This window comes from Penicillium hispanicum, assembly GCF_028827665.1.
Source record: "Penicillium hispanicum strain IBT 35686 chromosome Unknown utg000001l_segment0_segment0, whole genome shotgun sequence".
Lineage (NCBI taxonomy): Eukaryota > Fungi > Ascomycota > Eurotiomycetes > Eurotiales > Aspergillaceae > Penicillium > Penicillium hispanicum.
The window spans coordinates 672,103-699,509 of record NW_026623193.1 but is presented as its reverse complement, the minus strand read 5'-3'; the positions used below and the strand labels follow the sequence as shown (position 1 = coordinate 699,509).

The following is a 27,407-nucleotide window of genomic DNA, read 5'->3' as shown; positions in this document are numbered from 1 at the left end:
GAGGTCGAAAGATACCCTACAGCGATTCCGTGGGGTGGAAATGGAGTTTTTACTCAAGAGGCATTTTACTCAAGAGGCATTACTTGAAGAGAATAATTCATCCTAAGTCAATCTGAATTCCACGAGAAATTACTTCATCGACAGGAGTCGGAGCGACCGCCCACGAAGTTCAATCATGACCAGGTAACATCGTAAACACTGCTCATGCAAGCCACTACTTCGTCGGCAAAAGCCGGAGCGGCGACTGGAATGAAGCAGTCATGAAAAGGGGTGTAAACACTTCAGGTGAACGAGGAACGGAGTGTAGACATAGGTCGCTTGCTGAACATCACTCAAGAAAAGAAATAAGAAAAAAAAGAGCTCCATTCAACCGTCAGTGGAAAAGCCGTGTTTGTGCCGGCCTTTACTTCATGAATTCCAGATCCATATCGGTGGGTGCGTAGCTATCCGAGTTGGATCCTCGGCGCTGCTCGGGCCACGACTGGATGCCCTGTAGATCCCGGTCCTGCAAGGGAGGGAACATGGTCTGGGCTTGAGCCTGCGCGTACTGGCTCACGGCTTGGTACCGATTCACAGCGGGAACTAGGTTGGCAGCATTCAGACGAGAAGATGCCTCGTAAAGCGTGAAGTCGTTACCGGTCTGTGGCTGAATACCGTACTCGTAGTGGTCAGAAAGACGTTCCTCTGCTGCGCCGGAATCGGGAGAGTAGAGAGTCAAGTGGCCTTGGGCACCAGGCGAAAGGCCCGACAGCTTGCCCGAAGCTCCATAGGAGTATTGGGGGAGTGGGGGCGGGCCCATGTTGCCGGGATAGACCGTGTAGGGTTTGTTGTCCGAGTGAGCCGGAGTGGGCACCATGTGCAAAACGGTGTAATCTTCCGGAGCAGGCAAGTCCAGGTGGCTCCACTCGTAGTCAAAGTTGAGACTGTTGTTGTCAGTGGTAGCGAGAGGGGACCCGTCGAAGGACATTGAGTGAGGCATCAATTCCGGAACCGACTCGGCGGAAGGAATGGACATAGTGTTCATCGATTGGCGATGCATTTCCAAGGCTGGAATCAGGCTGTTCGGGTCACCAGCTTCAAACTGGGCCTGGAAGGTATCGAGGTTGACAGAAGTGGCCAACGAGCCGAAGTCATTGCCCACACTAGAGGAGGTGGGATAAGACGAAGCATCGAAGAGTGAAAGGTAGTCATCACTCCGCGCCGGGAGTGGAGGATCCGCGAAATTGAAGCCCAAATTCTCCGGGAAGAGCGAGGGCTCGCGAGAAGACGGGCTTGGTCCACTCATAGGGGTTGAGAAATCAACGGACTTTGACGCCGGAGTCGACACGCTGGGGGTCCCAGGGGTGGCCTGGAGGGAGGAGCCACGTTTGCTTCCGCCTCTAGTATTGTTCTTGGAGCGAACATAAACCCAGCCATGAGCTTTTTCCATGTGCTGCTTGCAGTTGCTTAGGCGCTTCGAGGCATAAGTGCACGGCTGGAATTTGCAGGTGAACAGAGGTGGAGCGTCCGAGTGCTTGTCATTGAGATGGCGGTCCCGCTCCTTTTCGGTGGGCCAGCCCACCTGATAATACTTGCAGGTAGGTTCGGTGCACTTCCAGGGGCGCGAATGGGTCTTTTCGTGCTTACTGTTGGATGTTAGTATGATGGCAGTCAAGCGGACTATGATACATACGTCAGGTCGCAGGGGCGTTTGAACACCTTATCACAGTGTGAGCACTTCTGGTTGATGTCCATGGGAGGAGCGTTCTTCTTGCGACGGGCCATAGAACGCTGCACACCCTCGTCGACGGCTTCATCGAAGCTGATGGCTCGCTTGAAGGGAATTGGGGACCCAGGAGCATACGGAAGACCAGTAGCCATTGAGATAGGCTTGCCGTCTTGCATCACGACAAGTTCCGCGGGTTTGCCATTCTTCGACAAGCCACCTTCAAGAGCAGCATCGGTCACTCTATGTATCATTAGCCAATTTCTCTGAAATGGGATTTTCCTGGCAATCTTACAAGTTGAATTTGGGTTTGTTGGCAGCATTAGCATCCTGGCCCTGCTGAGCCCGCTCGCGGGAGGCCCGAATCATGGCGGCGTATCTGCGAACCTGTTCCACGAGATCAAGGAAGTATCCGTTAGTGTATGGGCGATCAGTCGGTAGACGTTGCTCGCGGTCGTTTAAATGAGAAGCTGCTGAATGCAGGCACTGGATAGTAAACTCCGAGAAATTCAGATAGGAAAGATGCGAGGAAGCGAACTTCTGTAGAGCGTGGGAGAACTTTATGTCAACTCTTAATCCGAAACTCATTCACGAAAATCATTCACGATTAGACGCCGGCGCCACACTAACTTACCGGAGCGACCCAAAGTAGACACTTCTCCAAGTCTCTAAGGCAGACAATTTTTCTATTCACGATGCGGGTGGGAATACTCTGAATGAGAGGGTGGAACGGCCGCAACTTCGGCTCTCGGAGTATTGGTACGAGGATATACCGCTCAATTTGTTTGCAGGCCGTTAGGTTAAGTTGAGGCCTTGAAGTAGGTCCAACGTCGAAAGCAACTGAGGCCCCGGTGCTGCATTTATTTTCTGGAAATGGAATGTTAGCTGCGAGGCTTGTTGGAGATTTCAGGGCGCTGAATGGCGACTATCAAATTCACGACCATTTCTGGACCAAAAAAAGCAGTCACCAATGGGGAATTCAAGGCTTGAAACATTCACGACAATGCTGGTCGAGAGCAGTAAGACATCATCGCCGGATTCACGACGACGCTAGTCCAATACAGGGAAGGCCACATGAAGGAAAGTGAATCCACGACAGAGAAAGTAAAATAGCATGAGCTATTTCACGACATCGGCAGGAATGAAATTATGCAGGGGATAAGGCATTTTAAGAGGTTTGCTCATTTTTTTTGCAGCTCTTGTGCTTTCAGACATGACAAACTCACCTCTAGTTTCGGGGGCTGACAGAGCCTCGCAACTGCTGACCGATGTTCCCAGGCCACTGTCAGATTCATGGTCATGATCATCATGGGTCTCCTTAGCCGGTGAAGGAAGATCTCCATCTAAGGATGGGCGTCGAAGTGCACTGGACCGACGGGATTCATCTTCTACGCCAGCCTCCAAAACATCTGGAGGAAAAAAATCCTTTGGGGATGAGGCAGATTCGCCAGATTCCTCGTCCGAGCAGTCCAGGGTCAGGCGCTCGAGAATGGAGGCCATTTTCTGTTCAGTGATGGCAATCGAGTCGAGGGACGTCGGGGAGCGGTGGGGCAGAGACCGGATGTTGAGGACTGGATCCCGCTCATCTGCTGGGGGGGAGGTGGGAGTATGAAAGGTTTCGCCCTTTTTCAGTTGCATCTTAGTGACAGACGAGTCTGTTGCTAGGGACGGGAGAGGGCCATCCAAAACGGGGCGTCGGCGCGGGTGGACCCGAGCAGGCTGAGCTTGCGAGGTAGCAGTCATGATAGGTTGCTTTTGCAGCGAGGACCCGTTAGACCAATATCCAGAGAGGAAGGCAGCTTGCGATAGGTGACTGATGCGAGTAGGTGTGACTCACAATGCCCCTTGGGTCAAAGGATTCCAGAAGTGGACAGTTGAGTCGGAGGCTTCAGCCGCAATCCAAGGCAGTTGTTTGGAGGGTTGGGACGTTTATATCAAGGCGCCAGGCCCCTCCCTCGAGTGGACCAAGAGGGATCGAGATCTCTCGCAGTCAGGCACAGAGTGCCTGGATGGAAACGATCTAATTAGAGGGGCTATATGCGCCTTGGTTGCTCCTGGAATGCGCTGGTGTCGCACGTTTGACGGGCTGACAGACTCCAGATCCGCCGACAAGATGGGGCGGCTTGAGAAAAATGTAATCGAGGGTGAAGGGAAAAGCGGAGCCGCGGCGGCGAAAAAAGATATTGAACATCCAAAGGTTGCAGAATATATCAACAAATAAACCCAAGGTGAGAGAAGGTGAGAACAGTTGGAGAGAACGGGGGTGGAAGAGAAGATGACGAGCGCTGCGCGTTAGGATGTCTGCCTGATAGACGACGGCGCTAGACTCGATAAGGGATAGAGTGTGATGGCTGAGCACCACCACTGGCACGTGATTAGCGGACTGCGCGTCACAGCATTACAGCTCAGTCTTAGGACGACAGGGTCCATTAGGAGGGCCAATCATGGCCCCAGCAGGTAAACATACCGTGGTACCACCCATACCGGGTCCCGCCCCCCGCGCTCCTAAATTGGGAACATCTCTAGCCCAACGAGGCACCGACGATACGTATGTATGTGTATATATGTATACACATACAGTATGTACAGCAAGTGTTCCAGCCGTCGGGTAGTATTTCTGATTAATAATGACATCCAATTCCAACCTTGGAATTCTTTCCAAGCGTCCCTCGTGTTTCCGAGCCTCACTCTCTCACGTGATGCTCGCCCGGCGTCATGGCTCGTGGGAAAAGAATCTGCCTGCGTCGTCAGCGAGCTTGACGTGGATCATCGTGCCAGGCAGATTCTTTTTTCTTCCACCCTTTTCTGCCACACATACTAACACCACGTGTCAGCCTAGAATCATGCCATTTCCCACGGCCTTGCGAACGTGGACTAAACCCGTCGGGTCGGGGGCAATCAATAGACCGCTGCCGCCGGCGGGAGAACAGGAAGCCCCGATCCACCCGCGAAGGCATCCACACTTACATGCTACTGTAAATTTACCGATTGTAAAATCAAGGGGCCAGAGTTCGGGTGGAGCACACGTGAGTTTGAGCCTCCTCGAATCGGACCCTCGTTGGTCCGAGTCTCCCGCTGCCGATCGCATCCGGGCGCTGCGCGCTGACTCCGCCACAGTACTTTATACACGGCGTCGAGGGAGGATTGAAAAAGAGCGGTAAATGTTGACCAGTCCGAGTCATCAATCTGGACCGCCATACACTTGAATCACCATACGTTCGTGGTTTATTTTTTCCCCTTTCGCCCTGCGGCTTGAAGAATGCCCGTCACCAGCACATGATCAGCATTCAGGTAATCCGCAAAGTACTTCAAGGTGGCAGCCTAAATAATTCGGGACCAGATACGGGAGAGGTGCACATCGACGTCTCCATGGATAATCAATTCCAGCATGAGCAATCATGCATTCCACGCGGGAACCCATTTTCTACACATGCCGAGCCACCCGGGCGTATTGTACTTGGACGCATCGATCAAGCGATGTATGTACTCAAGAAACCAAGGTAAGCGCCAGAGAAGCAAGTAGAATGAAGTAGAGCGGGCCATTCCTTCCGAGGCCTGCACCGGGAGGTCGAAAACATACCTAGGAAAATGCCATTCGGAATGCTCCAGGTTGCAAGACTCGTGGATTTGATCACTTGGGCAGTCCAGTACAAGCAATGTCCCCAGAAGAAATACAGCAAGTCATGGCTCCCATCGTCGAGGCTCGGGTGTCAGTCAATGCCGGTCCAATCAGCGATAAGGTCAACTACAAGGGGAGTACCTGAAGCACTTATCCATGGATGGATGTGGAGCAATGAAAGCAATGATAATCCACGGCCAGTGTTCATGTAGATAATCTCCTAAAGAGAGGATTCTGCGAGCACAATTTGCTTCGTACCTCGAGTCGCTCAGGCGGCTGTCCCGATGCATGATTTACAACCTCCTACATCGAGATATATTTCGTTAGCCAGCGTATATAGTCTTGAACAAGAAACCAATCCTAGTGAGCCAAAGCCCTTCACCAGGAATTCCTCCCAAGCTTTCTGAGGGACGGCAGTATGATGGTCATTGCATAGATCGATGGGGGTCCATGGCTGCACTCGTTTGTCCGGATCACAGGCTAACGCATCTCGCCCAATCGCGTCGCAGGAAATGCGAGTGTATATCCAGAATAAAACCAAAGCCTAGCCCTAAGTGATTTCACCATGACCGACAATAAAGACTGCCCACGGCCACTGATATCCGTCGCCTGCTCTGACAAGAAGTACTCGGTACTTGATACTCGATCTGGACCATCGCAGAGCACCGGTTGGACCTCGGCTTTCGGAGTGGCAGAATAGACGGGCGGTGCCGAAACGCCCGCGTGGTGAATTCCCCCGGATTCTCGATGCGCGCCTCGTTATCCGCTCGAAGCAACTGTTTCCGCCGGATACTGATGCTCAGTGACATGTGCGGTTGACTGGAAGCTTCAAAAGCCCTGTATCCTCACGACCGGACCTCCAACCGCCCCTGATCCCTTTCCCAACCGCAATTGGAGTCCCCGCAGCCATGGACTTCGATCATTACGCACAAAGCTCCCGACAGCCCCGACAACGGCGCAGACGAACTGGCAAGCGGCGCTTGCACAATAAACCCCCGGTCGGCGCACGTCTAGCGTTGGATCCCCAGTTGCGTGGGCATATCGGTGTCCTATCGGAGGACTTAGCAAATGACCTCTTCTCGCAAGAGGCTCTTCAGGGTGAGCTCACATCGGACCTTCCAACGGTCGGCAACTTTGGCATAGGACAGTCGCTGACTCGATTGGACGCTTTTCAACAGGTGCAGCAAATGGAGATGGAATCCTGTATGTGGCGGTCTGCCCGCACTCGCCGACGTATACCTCCGTAGAGGATCAAGCATGGACAGTGTTGCCCATCCGACTTCAAGCGGCAATTCGCTCCCAGGCACCGATTTCACACTCGACGGTCCTCTTTCCGGAATCTGCAGAATCACTTCAACCTTTCTTGCAGGCCCTCGGAAAGCTCGACCCTTCCCGCCAATCGCTGCAAAACCAGCGTGCCGTTGATATTCGGATCCTCGATGCTGCCCCGATCAACTTGGATACCATGTTTGTCACAGTAGAGCGGAACTTGCTTCGGCATCATGACGACGTACAGAGTAAATTCGGCGGGGGATTCACTCATAACGCCGCCGGTGCTAAAAGCGTATGGGGGCTGGCCGGAAAAGCATCGGAAAACAAAAGAAATTCAAAGAAACCGGCGGTGGACACGGAGCAGCGTCTCACTGCTGCAGTCCGTGAAGCTCTCACTGCTCAAAAGATCGTTCATACGGGGGATGTGTTGCCACTTCCCCTTCCAGCGCATCCTATCACTTATATGCCCGCCCCGCCGGCCCGTATCACTTTCTGCGAACCAGTCTCCCAGGGCCTTTTGATGCCGACGACCAATATTGTTCTCATCCAATCCCGCCCAACGATGAATCGGCCACATCAGCCTCTTCTTCCACGGTCTGTTTCATTGCAACAAGTCGCCGAGGATGAAGCCGACGACACATCCAATGAACAGTTTTACTCCGCCGCCGAGGACAAGCCCGGAGAAAGCGGGACGGAGATGGGAAACACTTCGGCCGCCGAAGACTCAGAGACCGAAGGGTCGGATAACTCGGTAAGTGATTCTTCGGATGAATCTCTTGAGGATATGATCTCCCTCTCCGCTCCTGAGTTGCCACAGACCCCGTCGGGTATCCTATCCTCGATTACATCCGCAACACCCCGCGCAGGTGGACGGCGCGTTGATGGGGTTCATACCCCTGGCTCGGTCGCATCTAATTTCACCTCGGCTACTATGCGCCCTGGCCGCAACACAGGAAAGGTCTTCAAGGTGGAAGGACTTCTGCAACCCGTCCCGAACGAAGTGTTACACCCTCGGCCTCGTGACGACGAAGATGTTGACTCTTTCGTCTTCGTCGATATCAGTACACTTGCCAAGATCGGTTGTTTCTCAGGTGACTGGGTGCGCATCGAAGCAGCCGAGGAACCCCAGCTGAATATCTTCGCCTCGCTGAAGTTGGGAAGCTTCAACGAATCGCCAGAAGACCTGGGTGACTGGCGTCCGGTAAAAGTCTTTGGCCTGCCTGACCTTCCATCGCCGAAGCCCCGATATGCTATCAACCATTCGGGAGATCGTCGATCAAGCTTCTCACAACGTCCCCCGACTCGCTTGACCCCTTCGGTTTTCGTCCCTCCTTTGCTGTTGAGCAACATTGAGAACCCAAAGTATCTGCGCATCTCGCCCATGAACTTTGCTGCCGCCAATGGGTCGTCGAAGGCTGGTCTGTGGCATCAGATGAAAGCTGCCGCCAAGAACCCGCCATTAGCCAAGGAGGTCACCCTCCTCAAAGTTTCCACTCCTCTTTCTATGGATCGCATTCTGCAGCCAGCGCTCTTTGCTGGTCTTAAGCATTATTTTGAATCTCGTCGGCGAATTCTCAAGAGTGGCGACCTGGTCGGCATTAGTGTTGACGAAGGACTAGGCCGCGCTGTATTCTCGGGCACATCAGGCGATGGTGCTAACCAAGAAGACGATATCACCTCTCGACTAGGCCAAAGCCCTGGCCCAGGGCTCTCCGAGGCTCGCAAAGTGGGTGTTGCTTGGTTCCGCGTGGGACAAGTTACCCCAACTAGCATCGAAGAACTAGACGACACCGGCGAGGATCACTGGGGTGGGGTTGCAGTCATTGACCCTTCGAGCACCCGTATGGTACAAGCCGGGAGCGACATTAGCCGGATTCCTGGAGTTTTGAGGAATGGGTGGGAGTATTGGCTGGGTGTCAGGACAATTCCCAAGTCAGCCAGTGATGTACCAGCACCTCATGGTATAGTTGCAGACCCACCGCAACCCTTCATCGCACCTTTGCAACAGCGAATTCGTGACTTGATGTCCGCAGCCACGAGTCCTCGCGCTATTCAGTTAGGAATGAAGCCGGTGGTCATTCTCTTGAGAGCCCAACAGAGGCACATCGGCAAGGCAACCCTTGCTACCCGAGCATGTGCCGACATCGGTCTTCATGTGTTCCCCATTGATGCATATGACATCTTGACCGAAGGCGGAGCAAATGGTGGTGATGTTAAGACCGAAGCTTATCTCAAAGCCCGCGCAGAACGCGCTTTCCATTGCGGATCTAACTGCACAGCTCTGCTCATCAAGCATATCGAGGTGTTGACGGCAGACCGAATGGTGACTGCCATGGCCGATATCATCAATGAGGCTCGGCTTATTATTGCTACTACCACGGATGTTGAGCAAATACCGGAAGGTATTCGCAGCATGTTCACTCATGAATTTGAAATGGGAGCCCCCGAAGAAAGAGAACGTGAAGGGATCCTTCGCAATGCGGTCGCTGAGCGTGGTATCAAACTTTCCTCTGATGTGGACCTAGGAACTGTAGCATTGAAGACTGCAGCTCTCGTTGCAGGAGATTTGGTTGATGTTGTGGAGCGAGCCGCCGGTGCGCGGTCCACCCGCCTTGAAAAACTCGCAGAGGCTGCCAGCAAGCAGCGATCTGGGTCGAAAGTCTGTGTACGGGACGTCCTGCTCGCCGGAGGAGAGGGAGTCCGAGGTGTCACTAAAGCAGATTTCGATGCTGCCGTTGAGGCCGCCCGGAAGAACTTCGCCGACTCAATCGGCGCGCCGAAGATTCCAAATGTGAGCTGGGAAGATGTCGGTGGGTTGAGCAACGTGAAGGATGCACTGGTGGAGACCATCCAGCTGCCGCTTGAGCGGCCTGAGCTATTCGCCAAGGGTATGAAGAAGCGCAGTGGCATCTTGTTCTATGGCCCTCCGGGAACCGGCAAGACCCTACTCGCCAAGGCCATTGCCACCGAATTCTCTCTGAATTTTTTCTCCGTCAAAGGACCAGAATTGCTCAATATGTATATTGGTGAATCCGAAGCCAACGTTCGACGAGTATTCCAGCGTGCCCGGGATGCCCGCCCTTGTGTGGTTTTCTTCGACGAACTGGATTCTGTCGCGCCCAAGCGTGGCAACCAAGGAGATAGCGGCGGTGTCATGGATCGTATTGTCAGTCAGCTTCTCGCGGAGCTAGACGGCATGAATGGAGGAGAGGAAAACAGCGGCGGAGTCTTCGTGATTGGAGCAACGAATCGCCCGGATCTGCTTGACACCGCTCTTCTGCGGCCGGGTCGGTTTGATAAGATGCTATACCTGGGAGTGTCAGACACGCATAGGAAGCAAGCGACGATCCTGGAGGCTCTCACGAGGAAATTTGTGCTCAATCCAGATGTCTCCCTCGAACGGGTTGCGGAACGTCTGCCCCTGACGTACACTGGTGCCGATCTATATGCGCTGTGCTCGGATGCCATGCTCAAGGCTATCACGCGCAAGTCTACGGCCGTAGATGACAAGATCAAGCAACTGCCAGGCGGGCTAGTGAGCACGGATTGGTTTTTTGACCATTTGGCGACCTCGGACGATGTATCTGTGACGGTGACGGAAGATGACTTCTTCTCGGCGCAAACGGAACTTGTTCCCAGTGTGAGGTAAGTTATGGTTCATGGATGTCTTTCTTTGGTGTATTGAATATACTCACGATCATGCAGTGCAAAAGAGCTAGAACATTTTGAGCGGATTCGACAGACATTTGAGTCTGTCGACAAGCAAAAGCAGGACTCGAGTGCGGCTGCTCCACAGACCATCGCGGAAGCGATGGAGGCGTTCAGCCTAGGAGCCTCGCCTTCATTGGATGAAGTGCCCATGACCAATGGCGATCACTCCTCTTCTGCCAGTATAAATGGCGGTATCAAAGGCCTGAAGCAATGGCCTGGTGGTATTGTTCACAGTGATACTACTGGGTGTTCCACTCCAAGCAGCAAAGGCAAGGGAAAGGGTGTTGGTAAGGAAGCCGAAGATGCTCTGACTGGAAACGAGTCGGATGTGGCGCTAGATGGCGATGACGAGGACATGGCCGATGATCACCTGGATAGCGAGGACGGTGAGGGTGAAGATGATTATGTTGTTCGGACTGGTCATCTTTCAAACGCCATCGAGAAAGTGGAGTGATTCTAGAAGATGGGGACGAGGAAACGTCGATGCATGCATGAACTCTTGTGGCGAGTCATCAACCTGCATTTTTGTCTAGGACAAGCCAGCCGAACACCCTTCAACCTGAACAGTCATCTTTTCGTTCAAGAACTCTTCGGCATCGTTAATACGTTTCCGCCAGGTTCTATGCTACTCTGCCAAACATTAGGCACCGCGTCCCAAGTGCCCTAAACGAGCCCATCCAACTGTTCCAATCAATCCCCACGACGCGACGTTTGTCTCTGCTTACCTCGTCATTGCTTGCCTCGTCGATATTGCTGCTTTTTCACTGCTCCTACCCACGAAGTCCATCTTCCCTTTCTTCTGAATTCCTCTCTCCACCTCTCTCTCTTCCACTCCTTCCACTATTCCCACACCTTCACACACCTTCCCACACGTTCTCACGTTCTCACACATTCAACCTGTTCAAGCTCTCCAAATCTTCCGTTGCCATCGCATCCTGTTGTGGGCTCTTCGTTCCACTCTGCCGGCCCTGCCTGCCAAGCACACAATCCACCACAAGCCCAATACCTGCCTGTTCGTACAACCCAAAGTACGACCAGTATGTCTGAACCGAGTTTCGCCGAGATGATGAGGAACCCGATGTGGCCTGTTGCCACTGACATCAACAACTGGACTCCTGCAGAGCTGGATCCCATAATCAATCTGTCCGTCGAAGACGCTCAGAGGACAGGATGTACGACTCCGAATCTGCTGGATCTCCCAGCAACTCCTCTGGCAGATGTCCCTTTCCCAACCAACGGTGATCATTCTAACTTGGGCAGCCTGGCATGTCTGCCTCAAGAGATCATCGACATTATCATCAGTGAAATGGATCTCCGCTCGCACGAGATGTTCGCCCGGACTTGCCACTATGCTAGATGGATGTTGATGAACGATCGACTCTACCAATCGCTCCTGCGCTGGATCCCCAACATCCGGGACCTTCTCGGCCACACAGGTCTCTATTATTGGAATTCCATCAGGAATTTCCACAACGAGCTTTTCCAACCAAAATGTCGGGCTTGCCCCAGAGCTGGTGACCTCCTATTCCTTGCGACCGGGGAGCGAATTTGTCACTTTTGCATGGTAGCCCACAAGTGCTACTGGTACCTTAATTTGAATGATGCCCAGAAGGCGTTCTTCTTGACCCTTGACGAGCTCAAGGAAGTTCCAGCCATAAAATATCAGACGCAGCGTTATGCGTCCGGTGCATGGCCTCGACTTGCTGCCCCAACTCGTACCTTCTTGTTTCCTGTCAAATGCCTTCTCCAAGCTAGTATTCGGAAATTTGGTACACAGGCCAGTCTCGTGGCGATGGCCCAGTTTAACTATCGAATTCATGGTCCAACCGCAACCGCCGCACGCCTGAATGAGGAGAGCATTTACCAGTCGCTTCGGCTGGCTCAACTTCAACCCATGACATATTTGCCCGCTGTAATGCCAGTACCGCCTCCCTGGCAAGATTACCTGGGTGCAGCACTCACTTGGCTCCCCCATGTCACGCAGGAAAGACATGAGGTCAAGCGCTACTTCTGCAGAGGTTGCAGTTACCTCTATCTTGCTCGGATTGACCTCGACCACGCGGGTCTCTCATACATGGGAATCGATCCGAACTTTGGTGATCTCCGAAAGAAGCTCTGCTTGACAGAACAACGATGCGTTACCCGTTGTTGGGAGGAAGTGCTCGCTCACATTCCCGAATGTGCTGGCTGTGCTATGCTGATGATGCGACATTATCGCAGCCCACTGGATCGAGCACTTGATGACGAATTCGGACCCAATATCTGATTCCGCATCGCTTGGCACATCCATTCGACAATATGGTCTCGAACATATTGCACAGGGCGTCTACCACGGATGATGAAATGGGGATGGAGGACTGGGATCGGAACGTTGATCTCATAACTGGGAACCCTGATAATGACTCTCATCCCCAGGATCTTCCTTCGTAGATTTCTTTCTTTTCTTTCTTTTTCGCTTCATGTCTGGCCCCCATGTTGGATGATGGAGAAGGTGGATGGTGGATTAGGACCGGAAGCTGGTCTCACGACCGACGATTCTGGACCTGACCCTGACCCCGACTCCGATCTCCCAAGGGGGCTCTCAAAAAAGTTTTGCTTTTCTTTTTCGTTTCATGTACCTCTCTCAGTGTTGGATGCTTAACATCCAGGTGGTAGGTTGGGACCTGAAAGCCAGTCTCATGACTGGAGTTTGGGACCTGCCTCAATACTGATTTGCATTCCGACAACTTGATTTCCTGGTGCCTGTTCCCCACACCCGCACTCGTAGTCATTATTCAGTAAAGCCTCTACTATCTCGCGTGGCTCAGCCATGCTGTCCGTACTCGACTTGATAAGACGGCCGTCCGAGTACAGAAAATTAGCAAAAGTGGATTACTATCTTGCAATCTGTCAGATACAAAAGAACATTCAGTATCCGTTCCTACAAACGTGCGATCGGCATGCTAAGCCTGCAATTCACAAATCCAACGACTCTTTCAATCAGACCAGGGCTCATACCCAGTGTCCGGGTGAGGCCATCCACATTCCACCAGATACGCAGCCACGTCAAATGGATCGGAGGAACTGTTGGAATCAAGGTCCTGAGGAGAACCAACAGGTTTTGACGCAGGAGCCTTTCCTTTGCTGCGCGCTTTTCTGCGTTTCCGCTGAGACTTCTCGGCCTTGTGCTGCGCCTCTTGATGTCGAGCCTGCTCCGCCCATTCCTTCAACAACTCCGGGTTTCGGATGCACCAGATGACGACGTTCCGTGTTGCATATGCGTCCTCCAACGCATCGTGCCCAGCTTTGCCGGTCTGTATCTTGTGGGCAAGTAGTTCCTGGGCGAGCTTTTTCAACCCCCAGGTGCGGGTGAGTCGTTGTGTTGGCAGGAGGGCGGGAAACACGGCTTCGCCGGTCAAGATGGAAGAATCCACCACTTTGGAATGGAGAATGCCCAGAACGTCGAGATCATGGTTGAGAGAATGCCCGATTAGTACTGTGTCCCTGGTTGCAAACTCCCATAGCCTTTTCCGAGCCTCTGGCCAGCCATTCAAAGCCTGTCCGGCGGCCACAGCGCTGGCCATAAGAGCCGGAGTGATGCCGCTGTGTTTAGTGCGCCAGAAGACGACTTTGGATGTTGGGTGAACGTAATTGTTGATGAGTACTTCGCCGGTCAAGAAGTCGATCGCGCTCAAGGAAGCGAGTTCTGAGCAACCATTTGCCACTTCCACCATCTCGCAATCGATTACTATTGCTCGCCTTGTTCTCTGTGTGTTCTTCGTTGATCGAGGAGGCGCAAGTTCGAACTCATGAATTGGAACAGACCCCTTGGATAATCGAGGGGTGGGGTCAGTCGCAGTCGTTAGCGCATATCCTTGAGTTCGAAGCCGGGTTAACGAGTGGGCGCGAGCCTGAAGGTATCGCAGGATGAGATCTTGCTCCATAGGATCAAGGATTATGGGAGGATTCGCAACCTGAGTGACTTGCGGCTCGAGTTCTGCACGCTCCAAGTTAGTTGCCATTCAGTACTCGATCAAAAACATCCTCATACTTGGCGGTTTCACCCGTACAGATCCCGTCGAGGAAGCGGGAATCGGTGGGTTGCGCAAAGACTCGGCATGTGCAGCTCCTGAGTCCTGTGTGGAGGTTTGTCTTTTATTGTCCTTGTGGAGTTTCTTCGAGGCTCTCGTTGAAGATGGTGGTTGCATTGCTGTTGCTGACGATGTTTGCTTCACTGATAGCTTCGGTGTAGCTTGGGTTGCTGCCTTTTGCTCCGTGTTGACCGGCCTTGCGTGCTTTTGATAGTGCTGTATCAGCAAAAGCGCGTCCGTGAACCCCCCATTGCATCCCGAGCAATGAATAGGGTGTTTCCGATTGACGAAATGATCTCGGACAGCGACAAGACTCTTGAAGTTGCACTTTGGGCATTGTGGGCAAGAAAAGACCTCCGAGCTGGCTGGCTTCGACTTGGCCATCGTGGGTGAGATCAGACACGGCGTTTGAAGCTCGGAGCTTTCGACAATAAACCAGGCGTACTGTTTTCTATTGTACGTAGATGGCGGGCATCTTCTTATCTTCCTGCCCAACAGTTTTTCATTGTCGGCAAGGCATTCTCGTGCTCATCTCATGCATGGCGTGGCGGGCGACGATTGGTAGCCCTGCTCAGTTGCATGCAGCGCTGCATCGCCGCGATTATGCCTTGTTGGAAGATGCGCAGGTATGCTACACATGGATAGTTTTCCACTGCGAATCGATCCGTGGATGAAATCATCGCTTGAAGCAATTGATCGCCCCACGTGATTGGACCGAGATTAAGAGAAAATTTCACCCGGTGAGTCTTCCATGTTTTCAACCATCACAAACTTCCGTTGAATCTTGGTTGAGGTTGGATCGCTTGCTGCATCAACAACGCCTCGCTATGCTGTCCTCCGACCTTACTGCTGCCTCGGATGCAGCCAAGAACAGCCAAGCCGTTCAGAATGACGAAGATCTGGGCTCCGTGATCAACGAAGACGACCGCGACCTGCTGAAGCTAGGCTATCGATCGGTGCTGGCGCGGGGATGGGGCTCGTTTGACAACTTCGCCTGCGCATTCTCTGCCTTGTACTGCATCGGAGGAATCCGAGTGTCTTTCTATATCGCTCTGAGTGCCGGCGGACCTGCCGCGATGTGAGCATATCGAACCCATCCACATCTCTCCATGCTGGGACGCATCAGTCATCTAACACATCCTGCAGGTGGAGCTCTTGGGTCTCCGGCAGCATTCTTTCTATCATCACCGCTGCCTGTCTCGCCGAAGCCTGCTCGAGCTATCCCGCCGCGGGGTCGATCTACTACTGGGCATTGCGCTCGTGGGGTGGCGGACGCGTCGGGCGTTTCGTCTCGTTTCTCGTGGCGGCGTGGACGCTGGTCGCATGGACCGCCTTTCTTGCTAGCGACTCGTTTGGCGTGGCCAACTACCTGGTCTCCGAAGTCGTGGTGTTCAATCCGCACACAAGCTTCCCGTACGAGACTTCGGATGTGCGCGCGCGAGCGATCGCCTGGGCTTTCTCGCTGCTCTTCTTGGGCATCGCTACGTCCTTGAACTTTCTCCCTTCGCGCATGTACGCTTGGGTATTTCGGGCCGGCGTCATCGTCATCATCATCGATATGCTGCTCAACTTCATCTGGCTTCCGATCGGGGTGTCGCAGACGTACGGATTCCAGTCTGCAGAATATGTGTTCAAGTCAACCTACAACGGCGGTGGAACGACAACTGGCCTCAACTGGGTCTTGTCTTGGTATCTGACTGCCAGCTGTCTCGTGGGCGAAGATGCGTCGGGTCACGTCGCCGAGGAGACCATCTCGGCCAAGAAGGCAGCCGCAAAGGGTGTGTTCTGGTCAACGGTTGCCTCTGCTTTGTGTGGATTTCCGATTATTATCCTGTTTCTCTTCTGCATGCCCTCCATCGAGACCTTCTACGACACCAGCGCGCCCCAGCCATTTATCAACATGTACGCCATGGCGCTGGGACCGCATGCGCACGTTGTCATGACCATCGTGTCGATGATCGGTTCTATTCTCAACACTTCCATCTCACTGGTTGCTGTGTCGCGACTGGTCTTTGCGGTAGCCCGTGATGGCGTGTTCCCCTTCAGCGACACGCTATCGCGAGTTTCAAAATCGAAACAGCCTCATAATGCGGTAATCTTCATCTCGACCATCGCTGCCCTGCTTCTTTGCACCCAGTTGCCGTCCCAGGTCGCGTTCTCCAGTTTGATTTCCACCTCGGCAGCCGGTTCGATCGCAGCGTATGGTCTCCTCGGTTTCGGGCGCACGTTCATCACCCGCAAATCCTTCCGCCCGGGCTTCTGGGACATGGGATGGTTTGGCGTTGTCGCAGCCATCGTCACGTTCATCTGGAACGGCTTCGCCTTTGCAGTTCTCTGTGCACCGCAGTACTCGGACAGTTCCATCGACCAAGACTCCAGCCTCTTCAACTACGCGATCGTCATCATGGGCGGAGTCACAATTATTGCGATGTTGGAATGGTGGCGAAAGTCGAAGGATGACTGGTTCCAGCATTTGGCACCCATCGATTCCACATCTGAGACAGACACTTCCGTCAAGCAAGACGAGAAAATGGCTATGCCTACTCAGCCAGCGGCAGTTTGATCTACGAGGCGTATGGGATGGGCCTTGGCCTGACAACGGCCTCGATCTGAGGAAAGACATGGTGGTATAGCGGCGTGGTGGCCATGCGCCGCAGGGGGGAGGGTAAGTATGCTTCTAAAGCAGCATGACGGGCGTTCGAGGATTTTACTCTACGGAGTAAACCCCGTTCTGAGAAGTCACCGTTAGAACTTGATCTGGACAATACCAGCGAAAGGACATGCATGCTTTTCTTTTCCCTTTTCTTCCCCCGTTTCGTGTCTCGTCTTCCCGACCTAGTCAGAAGGCAGATGCTACTAACGGTCTCTGCTCTGTAGAGGTGCGGTTTTCTGCTGGGCTATCTGCCAGGGTGTCTATCGTCCTTGAGTTGCATCGCTTCCCACCAAGCCAAACGGGAATCAATCATGACGAACTCCTCTGGAGGACGCCTCGACTAGTTGGCTGCGACCGGACAGAGCATTGAAGTCTGCCCAAGCTGGCCTTGAGGTCTCCCTCTTGGTTCGGGCTTGGTCGATGAGAAATGCCCGAGCATCGCACTGTTCGTGTTGTTGCTTGCTTTTGTGAACGACAGGTCTTCACGCAGCCAGAAGAGAAGGCCCAGCAGCAGAGTCCGGCACCAACCGCCATTCGTAGTTTCAAGCAGAGCCGATAGGTCGGGGGTTAACGTATGCTGTAGATGTAGACTGCAATCCTGCCTCGACTCATACAGGATATAGGAGTGGTTCGTAGTCCATGGATATACACTCGGCTCTTGCAGGGATCTGAAGGCCGTCTATCAGTACTAATCAGCAACTATCACAAAAGCATACTAGAGATAATTCTCCAATGAAAGAAAATCTGTAATAGCACATTTCCATTCTGTATCGCCTCTCGCTGCCGCTGGATCCAAACAATGCCCGACCGTGGGTTCGTGATATCCCTCTACCACCGTTGGTACTTCATCCTTCAACCTTGCGAAGAGACTCACGCTGGTTATACGGTGATAGACCTCAAGAGTAAACTGTTCGTAATGTATAGGCTCATGCATCCCCATCTGGCAATGAAGGTGGAGATGGGCGTTGACGTCAGTTGCATCCTCCAGCGTGGCGACGTCGGGGAATCTCCGATCCTTTGCATACAGCGCCGTGAGGGGCCCCCAGAGTCTCGCCCAGCGACCAGCGCTGAATCTCACATTACCTGCTGTCGCGCACACGTTCCTGGATTGCACCAGTCGCCAACCCGCTTGTGATCTGCAGAGATAACCATGGCATTTGCGCGCCGGCTCGCGATCCTCCCTGGAGGCCTAGGTAGGGATGAAGGGATCCCACCCCCAACACAGATCGAAGCAGGGTTAATTCCGGATTTGATCCAGGCGGTTTGGGATCGAGCATTGGCCAGAAACTGAGGCAGCAAGGAGCGCGTCTTGCCATCCTGTATGCGCCCTTCGAGGCTGCGCGTCGCGACCAACTCCTCGAGTCTGGCTACGGCGGCTCCGACATGGACGACATCCGCACCTACGAGTGCGATATCACCGCGCCCGAGTCCGTGCAGTCGGCATTCGAGTCGCTGAGCAAGGAACTGGTTGCGCCGGGTTCCTCGTCGCTTGCAGAGCGCGCGTTCCCCGGTATTCTGGTCAACACTGCCGGGTACGTGTCTCTCAGCGATATGGAGATCACCCCGCCCGAGGAGACCATGAAGCATCTCACCACCAACGTCTTCGGGCCCATGCTGTGCTCGCAGGCCTTTGCACGTCTGTACTTTGCTGCTTCCAGTGTTGCCGAGTCGTCCACTAGCCCGCCGCCGCCGGGCCGAATCGTCAGTATCTCGTCGCAAGCCGCGCATGCGGCGCTGCACCGCCATGGTGCTTACTGCGCCTCAAAGGCTGCTCTGTTGGGTCTGACGCGGAGCATGGCTTCGGAATGGGGAGGTCGTGGGATTACCTCCAACACGGTTTCTCCTACCGTGGCTTGGACTGCCCTCGGACAAAAGGCGTGGGGAGAAGATTCCGTGAGGGAGGCTTTCTTGAAGACTATTCCTACCGGCAAGTTTGCGTTGCCCGAGGAAGTCGCCGATGCAGTCCTGTTTCTCTGCCAGGTAAGGACTAAGATGCCTAATTTTTCATCGCTGATTTCTGCTTTCTCACACTTCGAACAGGATTCTAGCGGTATGATTAACGGGGCAGATATCCGGGTTGACGGCGGCTTCACTATTCAATGATTTCAGTATAGAGATATGGACACTCTTCTGCATACAAATGTGCCGAGCGGGCGATGCTAATACCACCAACGTGCCGTTTATTTGTGTACTTATTGAAGACACCGCTATCCTATATCCCAAGCACAGCTTTCTCAGGGTCGCCAGATCATCCCCGTCAAACGAAAAATCCCAAACCCAGTATTTGCCGGTGCATAGTTGCGCAGGTCGATATCGACATGGGTCGTCTCTTTGAAACCAAGCTTGGCGAAGAATTTATAGGCCGGGGCCTCCGCGCAGACAGCGAGTGGGATGCCTTCGGCCTGAGCTCGTTCAAACCCCAGCCGGACCAACTCCGACCCTATTCCCTGTCTCTGGAGTGCGGGTTTCACACACATGTAGATGAGTTCTGAGCGTGGTGTTAGTGACGCTCAACCGGTTGGGACATGTCGGTCCGTACCATAGCGATCGATGTCCTCGGTCTCCCTGGCGATCAGGCTTGTCGCATTCACCACCTCGGCGAGAAGCGCCGGATTCAATCCTTCCGGGACATCTGCTTTGGAGTCGTCGTTTTTGATATCGATGGGCGGTGTTTTCTCCACGGATCGCTTTCGACCTAAGACGAAGTAGCCGATGATCTCCTGAGAGTGATTATCGACAGCCTTGAAACATTCGATTGACGGGTCGTCGTACCCAGATTGGACGGCGCTTGTGTATTGCCTGCTCTGCACAGGCTCATTTGGCCAGTCCAAGAATATCAGTCTGTTGATGCTGAGCGCGAGTTTGGCATCGTGGATGAACCGCGCAAGCGTAGGGAGGTCGGAGCTCGCGACGGCGGCGATAGAATAATCGGGAGTAGTCATTATTGATGAATTTGAAGTAAATCGTGTCTGATTCTTCCGTGAGAAGATCTCCAGTTCGATGGCATTTTAAATAGGGGCCGTACAGGCATCCGCATTCGCGGCGTGGAGAGCAATGCGCACACTTGCTGCTTGTGGTGATCGATTCTCAGGCTGAAGAAATACCAAAGGGACATTCCCAGGCATCACTGGCACTCCCCTCTTCTTCTGGCTCGTCTCCTATTAGGCCAACCGTGATCGGCGTTATTCCGCGATGCCTATGGTTACAATTGCTTTCACGACGCTGTGCTTCGCAGACACGCTATGCTTCTGCCTCGAATCGGCATTCCTGCATGCGCCGAACCATCGCGAGCGATGACTCGGCAGGTCAATACGAGAACGAGCGGCCGAGCCCGACCATTTCCCTCAAGCGCAAGCATTATTGCGCCTACATCTTCAGGGCGACTCAACCTCGGACTCGAAAACGCTTCGCCCGTGCATCGTCGTATTGTCGGGTTGCACGGTGGCTTGCAGGGAAACTGTGGGGAGGTGGACTCTTGGGCCGTCGATATGCTCTCTCGCCTGCTTCGTCTGCTTCGTCTGCTTAGTGCTTAGCCAGGCGCTCGGGACTCAGGGACGCTCGATCTGCAGACTCGTTTTGCCTGATCCGGGCAAGATTTGCGATCTGCTATACACTATACCATGCTGACGCCCTCATGCTGACTGGGGGCCATACACTAGCCTGAGCGTGAGCTGGAGTCTGTTCATCCCCAAATCGAAACCAATGCCTCACGCACGACCACAAATCTGCATAGAACCAGGGCTCTTCATGCTTCGGTTCTGCTACTTGGGAATCAGCAGAACGGGGAATACAACAAGGCCGTTGGGCCCTACTGATCGTCGTGTTTACTTCCCAGGATAAGCAGACGACACGATTCACCTCTCGATCGCGAAGGAATTGAGAGACCGAATTCGACATGCATACCGTCTTCACTCTTCTCGGCTTGGCTGCCCTCAGCTATGCCTCCGAGAAGCGTGCAGCGTCGGCATCGGCATATAGCTCCAACTCCGCCGGCACCTACAAGCTCTCCTCGATCGCCGCGCCGGTCAAAGGCGCAGGCGACGCCGGTTCTGAATCGACATGGAAGCTCCGTATTGACGACACCAGTTCCGGGCATAAGCAGACGATTGTGGGCTTTGGTGCCGCGGTGACCGATGCGACTGTCACGTCATTCGATACTCTGTCGAGCTCGAATCTCCAAAACCTGCTGAATGACCTGATGACCGATTCCGGGGCAGGCTTCTCCCTGATGAGACATACAATTGGCGCCTCGGATCTCTCGGGCGACCCGGCGTATACATACGATGATAATGGCGGCGCTTCCGACCCGTCTTTGTCGGGATTCAACCTCGGCGACCGTGGCAATGCCATGGCCAAGATGCTGGCCAAGATGAAGTCGCTACAGTCTAACCTGAAGATCCTTGGCTCGCCCTGGAGTGCTCCCGGCTGGATGAAGCTGAACGGCGAGATTGACGGCACGACGACAAATAACAACTTGAACGATGGCTATCTCAGTGGGGGCACGGGAAGCAGCGGCTACGCCAGCGCTTTCGCCCAGTATTTTGTGAAATACATTCAGGCTTACAAGGACCTGGGAGCAGACATCGACGCAATTACTATTCAGAATGAGCCTTTGAACAGCCAGTCGGGGTATCCCACGATGTACATGTACGATTCTGAATCCGCGCAGTTGATCCAGAATTATGTCGGTCCTGCCCTGAGAGACGCCGGGCTAAATACTGGCATCTGGGCCTATGACCACAACACCGGTACGCTGCCAACCCTGTACTAGAAGCAACGCATTCATGCTAAACAGTCTCTACAAGATAACACCGACTATCCGCAGACAGTCATCGACAACGCCGGCAAATACGTCGACTCCGTTGCGTGGCATTGCTACGCAACAAACGTCGATTGGACAGTGCTCAGCCACTTCCACAGCAGCAACCCATCCATCACCCAGTACATGACCGAGTGCTGGACCCCCTCGACCGGGTCCTGGCATCAAGCAGCGGACTTCACCATGGGTCCCCTGCAGAACTGGGCTGCTGGTGTAGCTGCGTGGACTCTCGGTACGACCTCGAACGACGGCCCGCATCTTTCCAGCGGTGGCTGCAGCTCCTGCACTGGCTTGGTTACTGTCAACGGGGACAGTTACTCCTTCCAGACGGCGTACTATACAATGGCCCAGTTCAGCAAGTTCATGCCGCCCGGCGCTATCGTGCTCAATGGTACGGGCAGCTACACCTACGATAACGGTGGTGTTCAGTCTGTAGCCTCGTTGAACCCGGATGGAAGTCGTGCGGTGGTTATTGAGAACACTTTCAGTAACGATGTGTATGTGACTCTCTCGACTGCAAGTGGAGAGGAGTGGAGTGGAAATATCCCGAGCGAGTCGGTGACCACTTGGGTCCTTCCGGCCTTGTCTTAGGCGTGTAAATAGCGATTGACGGGTCAGAAGTATCACTCGATCTATAAAGACTCCGGATCACGGATTACAGTAGAACTTCATAAATTACTTGCATGAAGGTATACTCGCGGTGCCCGGTACTCCGTTTCGACCGTTTCTTTCTACAGTCGGCATATTAAGCTTCTCTAAGGCGTCTCTCATTGCTCGCAAGCTTGCAAAATTCTACTGTATGGCTGACTATGTCGCTTCTCAGCCCCGTCGCGCGGGTTGGAAGATATTCACATCACGCTTCGTTGCGATCAGTTGAACGAATGAGACTTAGTTAGGGCTAGTGGTGCACGTGACGACCATTCCCTTCTCGTCACTCGCAATCTCTAAACATGAATATTGCCTGGGAAGACATTCATACGCTCTAGCACACGAACGTTTCTACAGAAGAAAAACAATGTGGAGGATTTGAATGAATGCAACGTTTTGATTTTGCGTCTATCATGCGAGTGTCATTATCATGTCGCAAGACTGAAAGGTCTGCGAGGAGACCAACTCCCCATGTGCGAAGACCATCCCAAGAAACAACCGGGGAAGGGGAGCTGGGATGCAAGACAGTACTAAGATTGCCTTGGTACCGTCCGTGTTGAGGGAAAGGAAATGGGGTGAATAGTAATCAAATCATCAATGGCACATGTCGAGGGCCGAATCGCTGAAAAAGCACTGTCAAAAAAAAAAGCCGGTGAGGTATCAACCACAAAACGCCGGAGAGGATGCAGAAAGAATGTAAGGAAAAAAGGGCACGACGAAAAGACGAGATTACTGCGCCGCAGCAGAGAGCTGCGAGTGCAGTGCCTGCGTCAGGGCCTCTTCCTGGCGCTTGCGCTCCATCTCCATCAGGTACTGGGCGTACTTGGAACGAGGGTTGTGGATACCGCACTCGGTCTTCTGCTGGCCCTTCCAGCGACCGGAGCGCTCATCCTCGTTATCGGCGACGGGCTGGGTGGAATGCCAGTCACCCACGCTCTTGTAGCCACGGTCGAGGAGCTCGTTGTAGGGGACGTTGTTCTCCTTGACGTACTGCTTGACCTGGTCGAAAGACCAGTTGGCCATGGGGTTGATTTTGATCAGGCCGGCCTCGTCAACCTCAATGACATCGAGGTCACCTCGCTTGCCACCTTGGCTGCGACGGCGGCCGGTGAGGACGGCGTGGACATTCAGTTCACGGTAGGCACGCTGAGCGGGCTCGACCTTGGCGACCCAGTCGTAGAGTTGGTCGTCAACCTCCCACAGACGGGAGCCATACTTGGATTCGAATTCCGCGGCGGTCTCGGCGCCAGCAGGCTTGTACACGTGCACATTGTTCAGCGGGTAACGTTCCCGCACCCGGTCAACCAGGCTGAGGGTCTCGGGAAAGTGGTGCAGCGTGTCGAGGAAGACGAGGTCGACCATCTGAGGACGGGGAACGTCCAGCTTTGACAGCATGTCCAGAGTGACCAACCCGGTCAGACCAAAGGCGGTGGTCTGGAAGAGATGAGGGAGTGATGTAATGCACCATCTCAAGATATCTAAAGATTAGGAGTCAGACGTGGTATTTTTTCAAAATGGGGTTGTGAGGTGAGTCGATACATACCTTGAGGCTCGAGGAACTGCAGTTGACGGTTGAGGAATTGCAGATGTGGCTTGGTAAAGACGATCTCGGGAATGTAGTCCACACTGGAGCTACCACTTGAGTAGCCAGACTCAGTGTTGGAGTCTCGTGTGTCCATCACCTCGAGATCCGAGGGGTAGGAGTCAGGCATCTTGGCCGGCATTTTAGGAGGGGAAGGGAGGGTTATGTTTTGGTAATATGAGAGGGGGAAGTATGAACAAGGGCGAAGTATAGATCAATGGGAGACAAGAGGGTCTCTTCACACTGTAGGCGGGGGGGAAATGAAATTGAGGGGAGAGCAACCAGATTCAAGGACAAGGAGGCAAGAGACAAGGGTAGGAAATATAAGGCCGGGGGCAATCACGACATCATGTCGGGATCACGGTGCCTGGCATCGCATCGGCGCTCCACTGCCATTTTGCCGACAATCACGACATCCCCAATTACCGCCTGCCGCATCGGGGCTGATGCTGAAAAATTCAATGCGCTCAGCTTCCGGGGGAATCACGCAATACCTGCGCCAGTGGCCGCTGTGCCGTCCCGGACTCGGGTTCCGTTTCGCCATCTGGACACGCTGATAAATCACCGTGGACGGCCGTGGGCTCTCCCTTTTCCCCCTTTCCCTGTTTTCGCTGGGACGCTCGGAGACCGGAGTTGGACGGAGTTGGACGGAGTTATGGACTGACCAATCCACCACAGCCTGAGTGGCTCAATTCAAAGTTGGGCCTCTTCCAGGGTTGCCCTTCCAGCTTGCCTAAGCAATGATGTTAGCACTTTCCAGAAGCTCCATGGAAACCCTGCAGTACCCCGATTTGCAAGCCCCCGTCCACACACCTGTAGAGTATGATCTGCATTCTTCAGTCATCCTGTAGTGGAGCAGTGGCGGTGGGGGAGCCTTGTTCGACTCTGCTCTGTCCTGCCATCCAGGATGATTCCTGCCCCGCGACGATGACCCAACCACGACATCACCGTATTCTGCCGATAGAGACCGCTCTCGACCTTCCTCCATGGCTCAGGTGACCCCACGTGATCGGGTACCACGTGCCACGACCCGATCGGCGATGGTTTTTCGGTGTTCGGCGGGGCTTCTTGGAATTTCCGCTTCGGTGTATACAGTCCTGCGACGCTCGCCCTTCCACCCCGCTTGCCCTCGATGGCCGATCTCAATGCCTCTCGCCAGCGGCCCTCGCTCGGCCAGATGCGCAGCAGCTCATTCCTCCAGGATCACCAGCAGTATAAGCCTCCGATCTCCATCAACCAGACGATCGGCGAGGTCCTCGGCGGCCAGCTGGAGGAGAGTCGGTCGACATTGCCCAATCCAATCAACCCGGACCCAGAGCGTGTCGCCGACAGCGGTGTCGTGCATAGCATCTTCAATCATCAAGCCAACCCGCTCCCCACCGGCACCAAGCGGATTGTCGCGACCATCTTCTACAAGTCCTCCAATCCGGTCCATCCCCACTTCCACCCCGATGCCTCCTCCAAGGCCGCGCCGGGCACCAAGCTGCCTTCTCCTCAGGTTCCCGAGGGTTCTGCCCCAACAGACGATATGGACAAGATTCCTCGCGAGCCCCCAGCCCCCGAGCCCGAACCGCTAGACCACCTGTACGGGCCCTTCGTGTCCCAGCTGTGCCTGACCAACTTCCTTCAGACTCTGGAATCGCTCCCAACGCCCTACCAGCGCATGAACACCTCGCACCGCTGCTTGGATCACGATGCACAGCCCCGCGTTGTTGAGGTCACCTTCTCCCCACCGCCCGACCCGGAGTATCTCTCATTTGCCGATCTACGCAAGCACGAGAGCATCTGGCGGTTCGAGCGCGAGTGGAACGTCGAGGTCGTGCTGCAGCAAGAGAACGTCTTCCGCCGGCATAAGCGCCTGGCAATCTTCGACATGGACAGCACCCTGATTGAGAATGAGGTTATTGACGAGATTGCCAAGTTCATCGGGGTGGAGAAGGAGGTCTCGGTAGGTGTTTCAGAACGCATCTGCTCTCGGTGCAGATAACTAACTCCGCGACTTGGATTAGGAAATTACGGAGCGTGCGATGAATGGTGAACTGGATTTCTCTGCATCGCTGAAAGAGCGCGTCGGCCTCCTCAAGGGCGTCCCTGCCGATGTCTTCGACAAGCTTAAGTCTGTTCTCACCATTTCAAACGGTGCCCGGGAGCTGTGCCGCTCACTGAAGGCGCTGGGCTACAAGATGGCTGTTCTGAGCGGCGGCTTCCAACCGCTGGCCGAGTGGCTCGCCGGGCAACTTGGCCTCGACTACGCCTTCGCCAACCATGTAAGCTCCTTTTCAACACGTTTGGGTCGTTGTCACTGGGATGCAAGGATATCTGATATCATCTAGCTCGAAATCGACCCTACGACCGAAACTCTGACCGGAAAGCTGGTTGATTCCTATCCCATCATCGATGCCGCCCAGAAGCGTACCCTCCTCAAATCCATCGCGGCTGAGAACAACATCCCTATCTCCCAGACTCTGGCAGTCGGCGATGGGGCAAACGACCTCTTGATGCTGCATGCCGCCGGGCTCGGTGTCGCCTGGCGCGCCAAGTCCAAGGTCCAGCTCGAGGCGCCCACTCGCGTCAACGGCGAGAGCTTGGTCGATATCCTCCACCTACTTGGCCTAGACAGCGAGGATATCGCAGAGCTGTCCGAAGTGAAGAACTAAATGACTTATAGTAGGGCGATATGAATCCCCGTCCCTAGAGATTCGGTTCTCTAGTTCCATATGCACCCACAATACCCATTTGGTCCATTCCAACTGAACACTGATATCCATTCGGTCGAGGCGCAGGTCATCTGCAGCAGGACCACCTCGAGCCTCGATCGACTCGCATCGTGTTTCTCGTTTTACTTTTATCTGAACAGCCGCGGGGTTATACCATTTCAACGGCGGGGAATCGGGGCAGAGGGGAGTGTGGTGTGACATTGCAGTGTATAGCCAGTTTGACATCGGTCTCGGTCGCATTTCTGGCGGTCCCTTGGCGTAGGTGACTCATGGCATGGTACAGTCAGCTCTGAGGATCGCAGGCGCAGGCGGGCGTAGGTGTTTATAGGTGGGGATTAGAGCTCCCATGGCGCAGCGCATAGATCACGATCGATACGTATTTACTTGAGAGACGAATGACAACCAATTTCGGGTCCTACGGAGAGTTCCAACGCTGAAATATGGTATATGATTCTGCATCCTGTGGTGCGAAATGCTATAGCACAGGATCGGCAGATGATACGTGTTACCTAGATACAGTAAAACCGTTGATGGTCATACAGGTCGCGACACGACCGTTGTTAAAAGGTGATATGTGTATGGAGAACGTCAGAAAAGACACCCAACCCCGA

At 54.0% G+C, this 27,407-nt stretch overlaps 10 protein-coding genes across 10 annotated transcripts; 6 read left to right on the top strand and 4 right to left on the bottom strand.

Annotated features, from left to right (window-relative positions):
- Positions 1–403: 403 nt before the first annotated feature.
- On the bottom strand, positions 404–3,448 carry ace1 (putative C2H2 transcription factor (Ace1); the record flags this gene model as incomplete). The annotated part of the gene is made up of 5 exons (XM_056939452.1): positions 404–1,625; positions 1,673–1,948; positions 2,001–2,263; positions 2,340–2,572; positions 2,932–3,448. 5 exons carry the CDS (start codon positions 3,446–3,448, stop codon positions 404–406), a joined length of 2,511 nt encoding a protein of 836 aa, XP_056803732.1.
- Positions 3,449–6,232: 2,784 nt separating this feature from the next.
- Positions 6,233–10,761, top strand: pex6 (AAA family ATPase peroxin 6; the record flags this gene model as incomplete). Its single annotated transcript, XM_056939451.1, has 3 exons — positions 6,233–6,422; positions 6,503–10,241; positions 10,302–10,761. 3 exons carry the CDS (start codon positions 6,233–6,235, stop codon positions 10,759–10,761), a joined length of 4,389 nt encoding a protein of 1,462 aa, XP_056803731.1.
- Positions 10,762–11,346: 585 nt separating this feature from the next.
- On the top strand, positions 11,347–12,573 carry N7459_000265 (uncharacterized protein; the record flags this gene model as incomplete). Its single annotated transcript, XM_056939450.1, has 1 exon — positions 11,347–12,573. The coding sequence occupies one exon, from the start codon at positions 11,347–11,349 to the stop codon at positions 12,571–12,573; it is 1,227 nt and encodes a 408-aa protein (XP_056803730.1).
- A 709-nt stretch (positions 12,574–13,282) lies between these two features.
- On the bottom strand, positions 13,283–14,308 carry N7459_000264 (3'-5' exonuclease; the record flags this gene model as incomplete). Its single annotated transcript, XM_056939449.1, has 1 exon — positions 13,283–14,308. The coding sequence occupies one exon, from the start codon at positions 14,306–14,308 to the stop codon at positions 13,283–13,285; it is 1,026 nt and encodes a 341-aa protein (XP_056803729.1).
- An 896-nt stretch (positions 14,309–15,204) lies between these two features.
- Positions 15,205–16,940, top strand: N7459_000263 (uncharacterized protein; the record flags this gene model as incomplete). The annotated part of the gene is made up of 2 exons (XM_056939448.1): positions 15,205–15,455; positions 15,524–16,940. The coding sequence occupies 2 exons, from the start codon at positions 15,205–15,207 to the stop codon at positions 16,938–16,940; spliced, it is 1,668 nt and encodes a 555-aa protein (XP_056803728.1).
- Positions 16,941–18,180: 1,240 nt separating this feature from the next.
- Positions 18,181–19,133, top strand: N7459_000262 (putative short-chain dehydrogenase/reductase; the record flags this gene model as incomplete). The annotated part of the gene is made up of 3 exons (XM_056939447.1): positions 18,181–18,223; positions 18,289–19,010; positions 19,071–19,133. The coding sequence occupies 3 exons, from the start codon at positions 18,181–18,183 to the stop codon at positions 19,131–19,133; spliced, it is 828 nt and encodes a 275-aa protein (XP_056803727.1).
- A 131-nt stretch (positions 19,134–19,264) lies between these two features.
- Positions 19,265–19,972, bottom strand: N7459_000261 (GNAT family N-acetyltransferase; the record flags this gene model as incomplete). The annotated part of the gene is made up of 2 exons (XM_056939446.1): positions 19,265–19,518; positions 19,570–19,972. 2 exons carry the CDS (start codon positions 19,970–19,972, stop codon positions 19,265–19,267), a joined length of 657 nt encoding a protein of 218 aa, XP_056803726.1.
- Positions 19,973–20,925: 953 nt separating this feature from the next.
- N7459_000260 (glycoside hydrolase family 30 protein) lies at positions 20,926–22,440 on the top strand (the record flags this gene model as incomplete). Its single annotated transcript, XM_056939445.1, has 2 exons — positions 20,926–21,778; positions 21,836–22,440. 2 exons carry the CDS (start codon positions 20,926–20,928, stop codon positions 22,438–22,440), a joined length of 1,458 nt encoding a protein of 485 aa, XP_056803725.1.
- A 786-nt stretch (positions 22,441–23,226) lies between these two features.
- Positions 23,227–24,221, bottom strand: met16 (phosphoadenylyl-sulfate reductase (thioredoxin); the record flags this gene model as incomplete). The annotated part of the gene is made up of 2 exons (XM_056939444.1): positions 23,227–23,975; positions 24,041–24,221. 2 exons carry the CDS (start codon positions 24,219–24,221, stop codon positions 23,227–23,229), a joined length of 930 nt encoding a protein of 309 aa, XP_056803724.1.
- A 990-nt stretch (positions 24,222–25,211) lies between these two features.
- On the top strand, positions 25,212–26,736 carry N7459_000258 (phosphoserine phosphatase SerB; the record flags this gene model as incomplete). Its single annotated transcript, XM_056939443.1, has 3 exons — positions 25,212–26,027; positions 26,089–26,346; positions 26,413–26,736. 3 exons carry the CDS (start codon positions 25,212–25,214, stop codon positions 26,734–26,736), a joined length of 1,398 nt encoding a protein of 465 aa, XP_056803723.1.
- Positions 26,737–27,407: the final 671 nt, after the last annotated feature.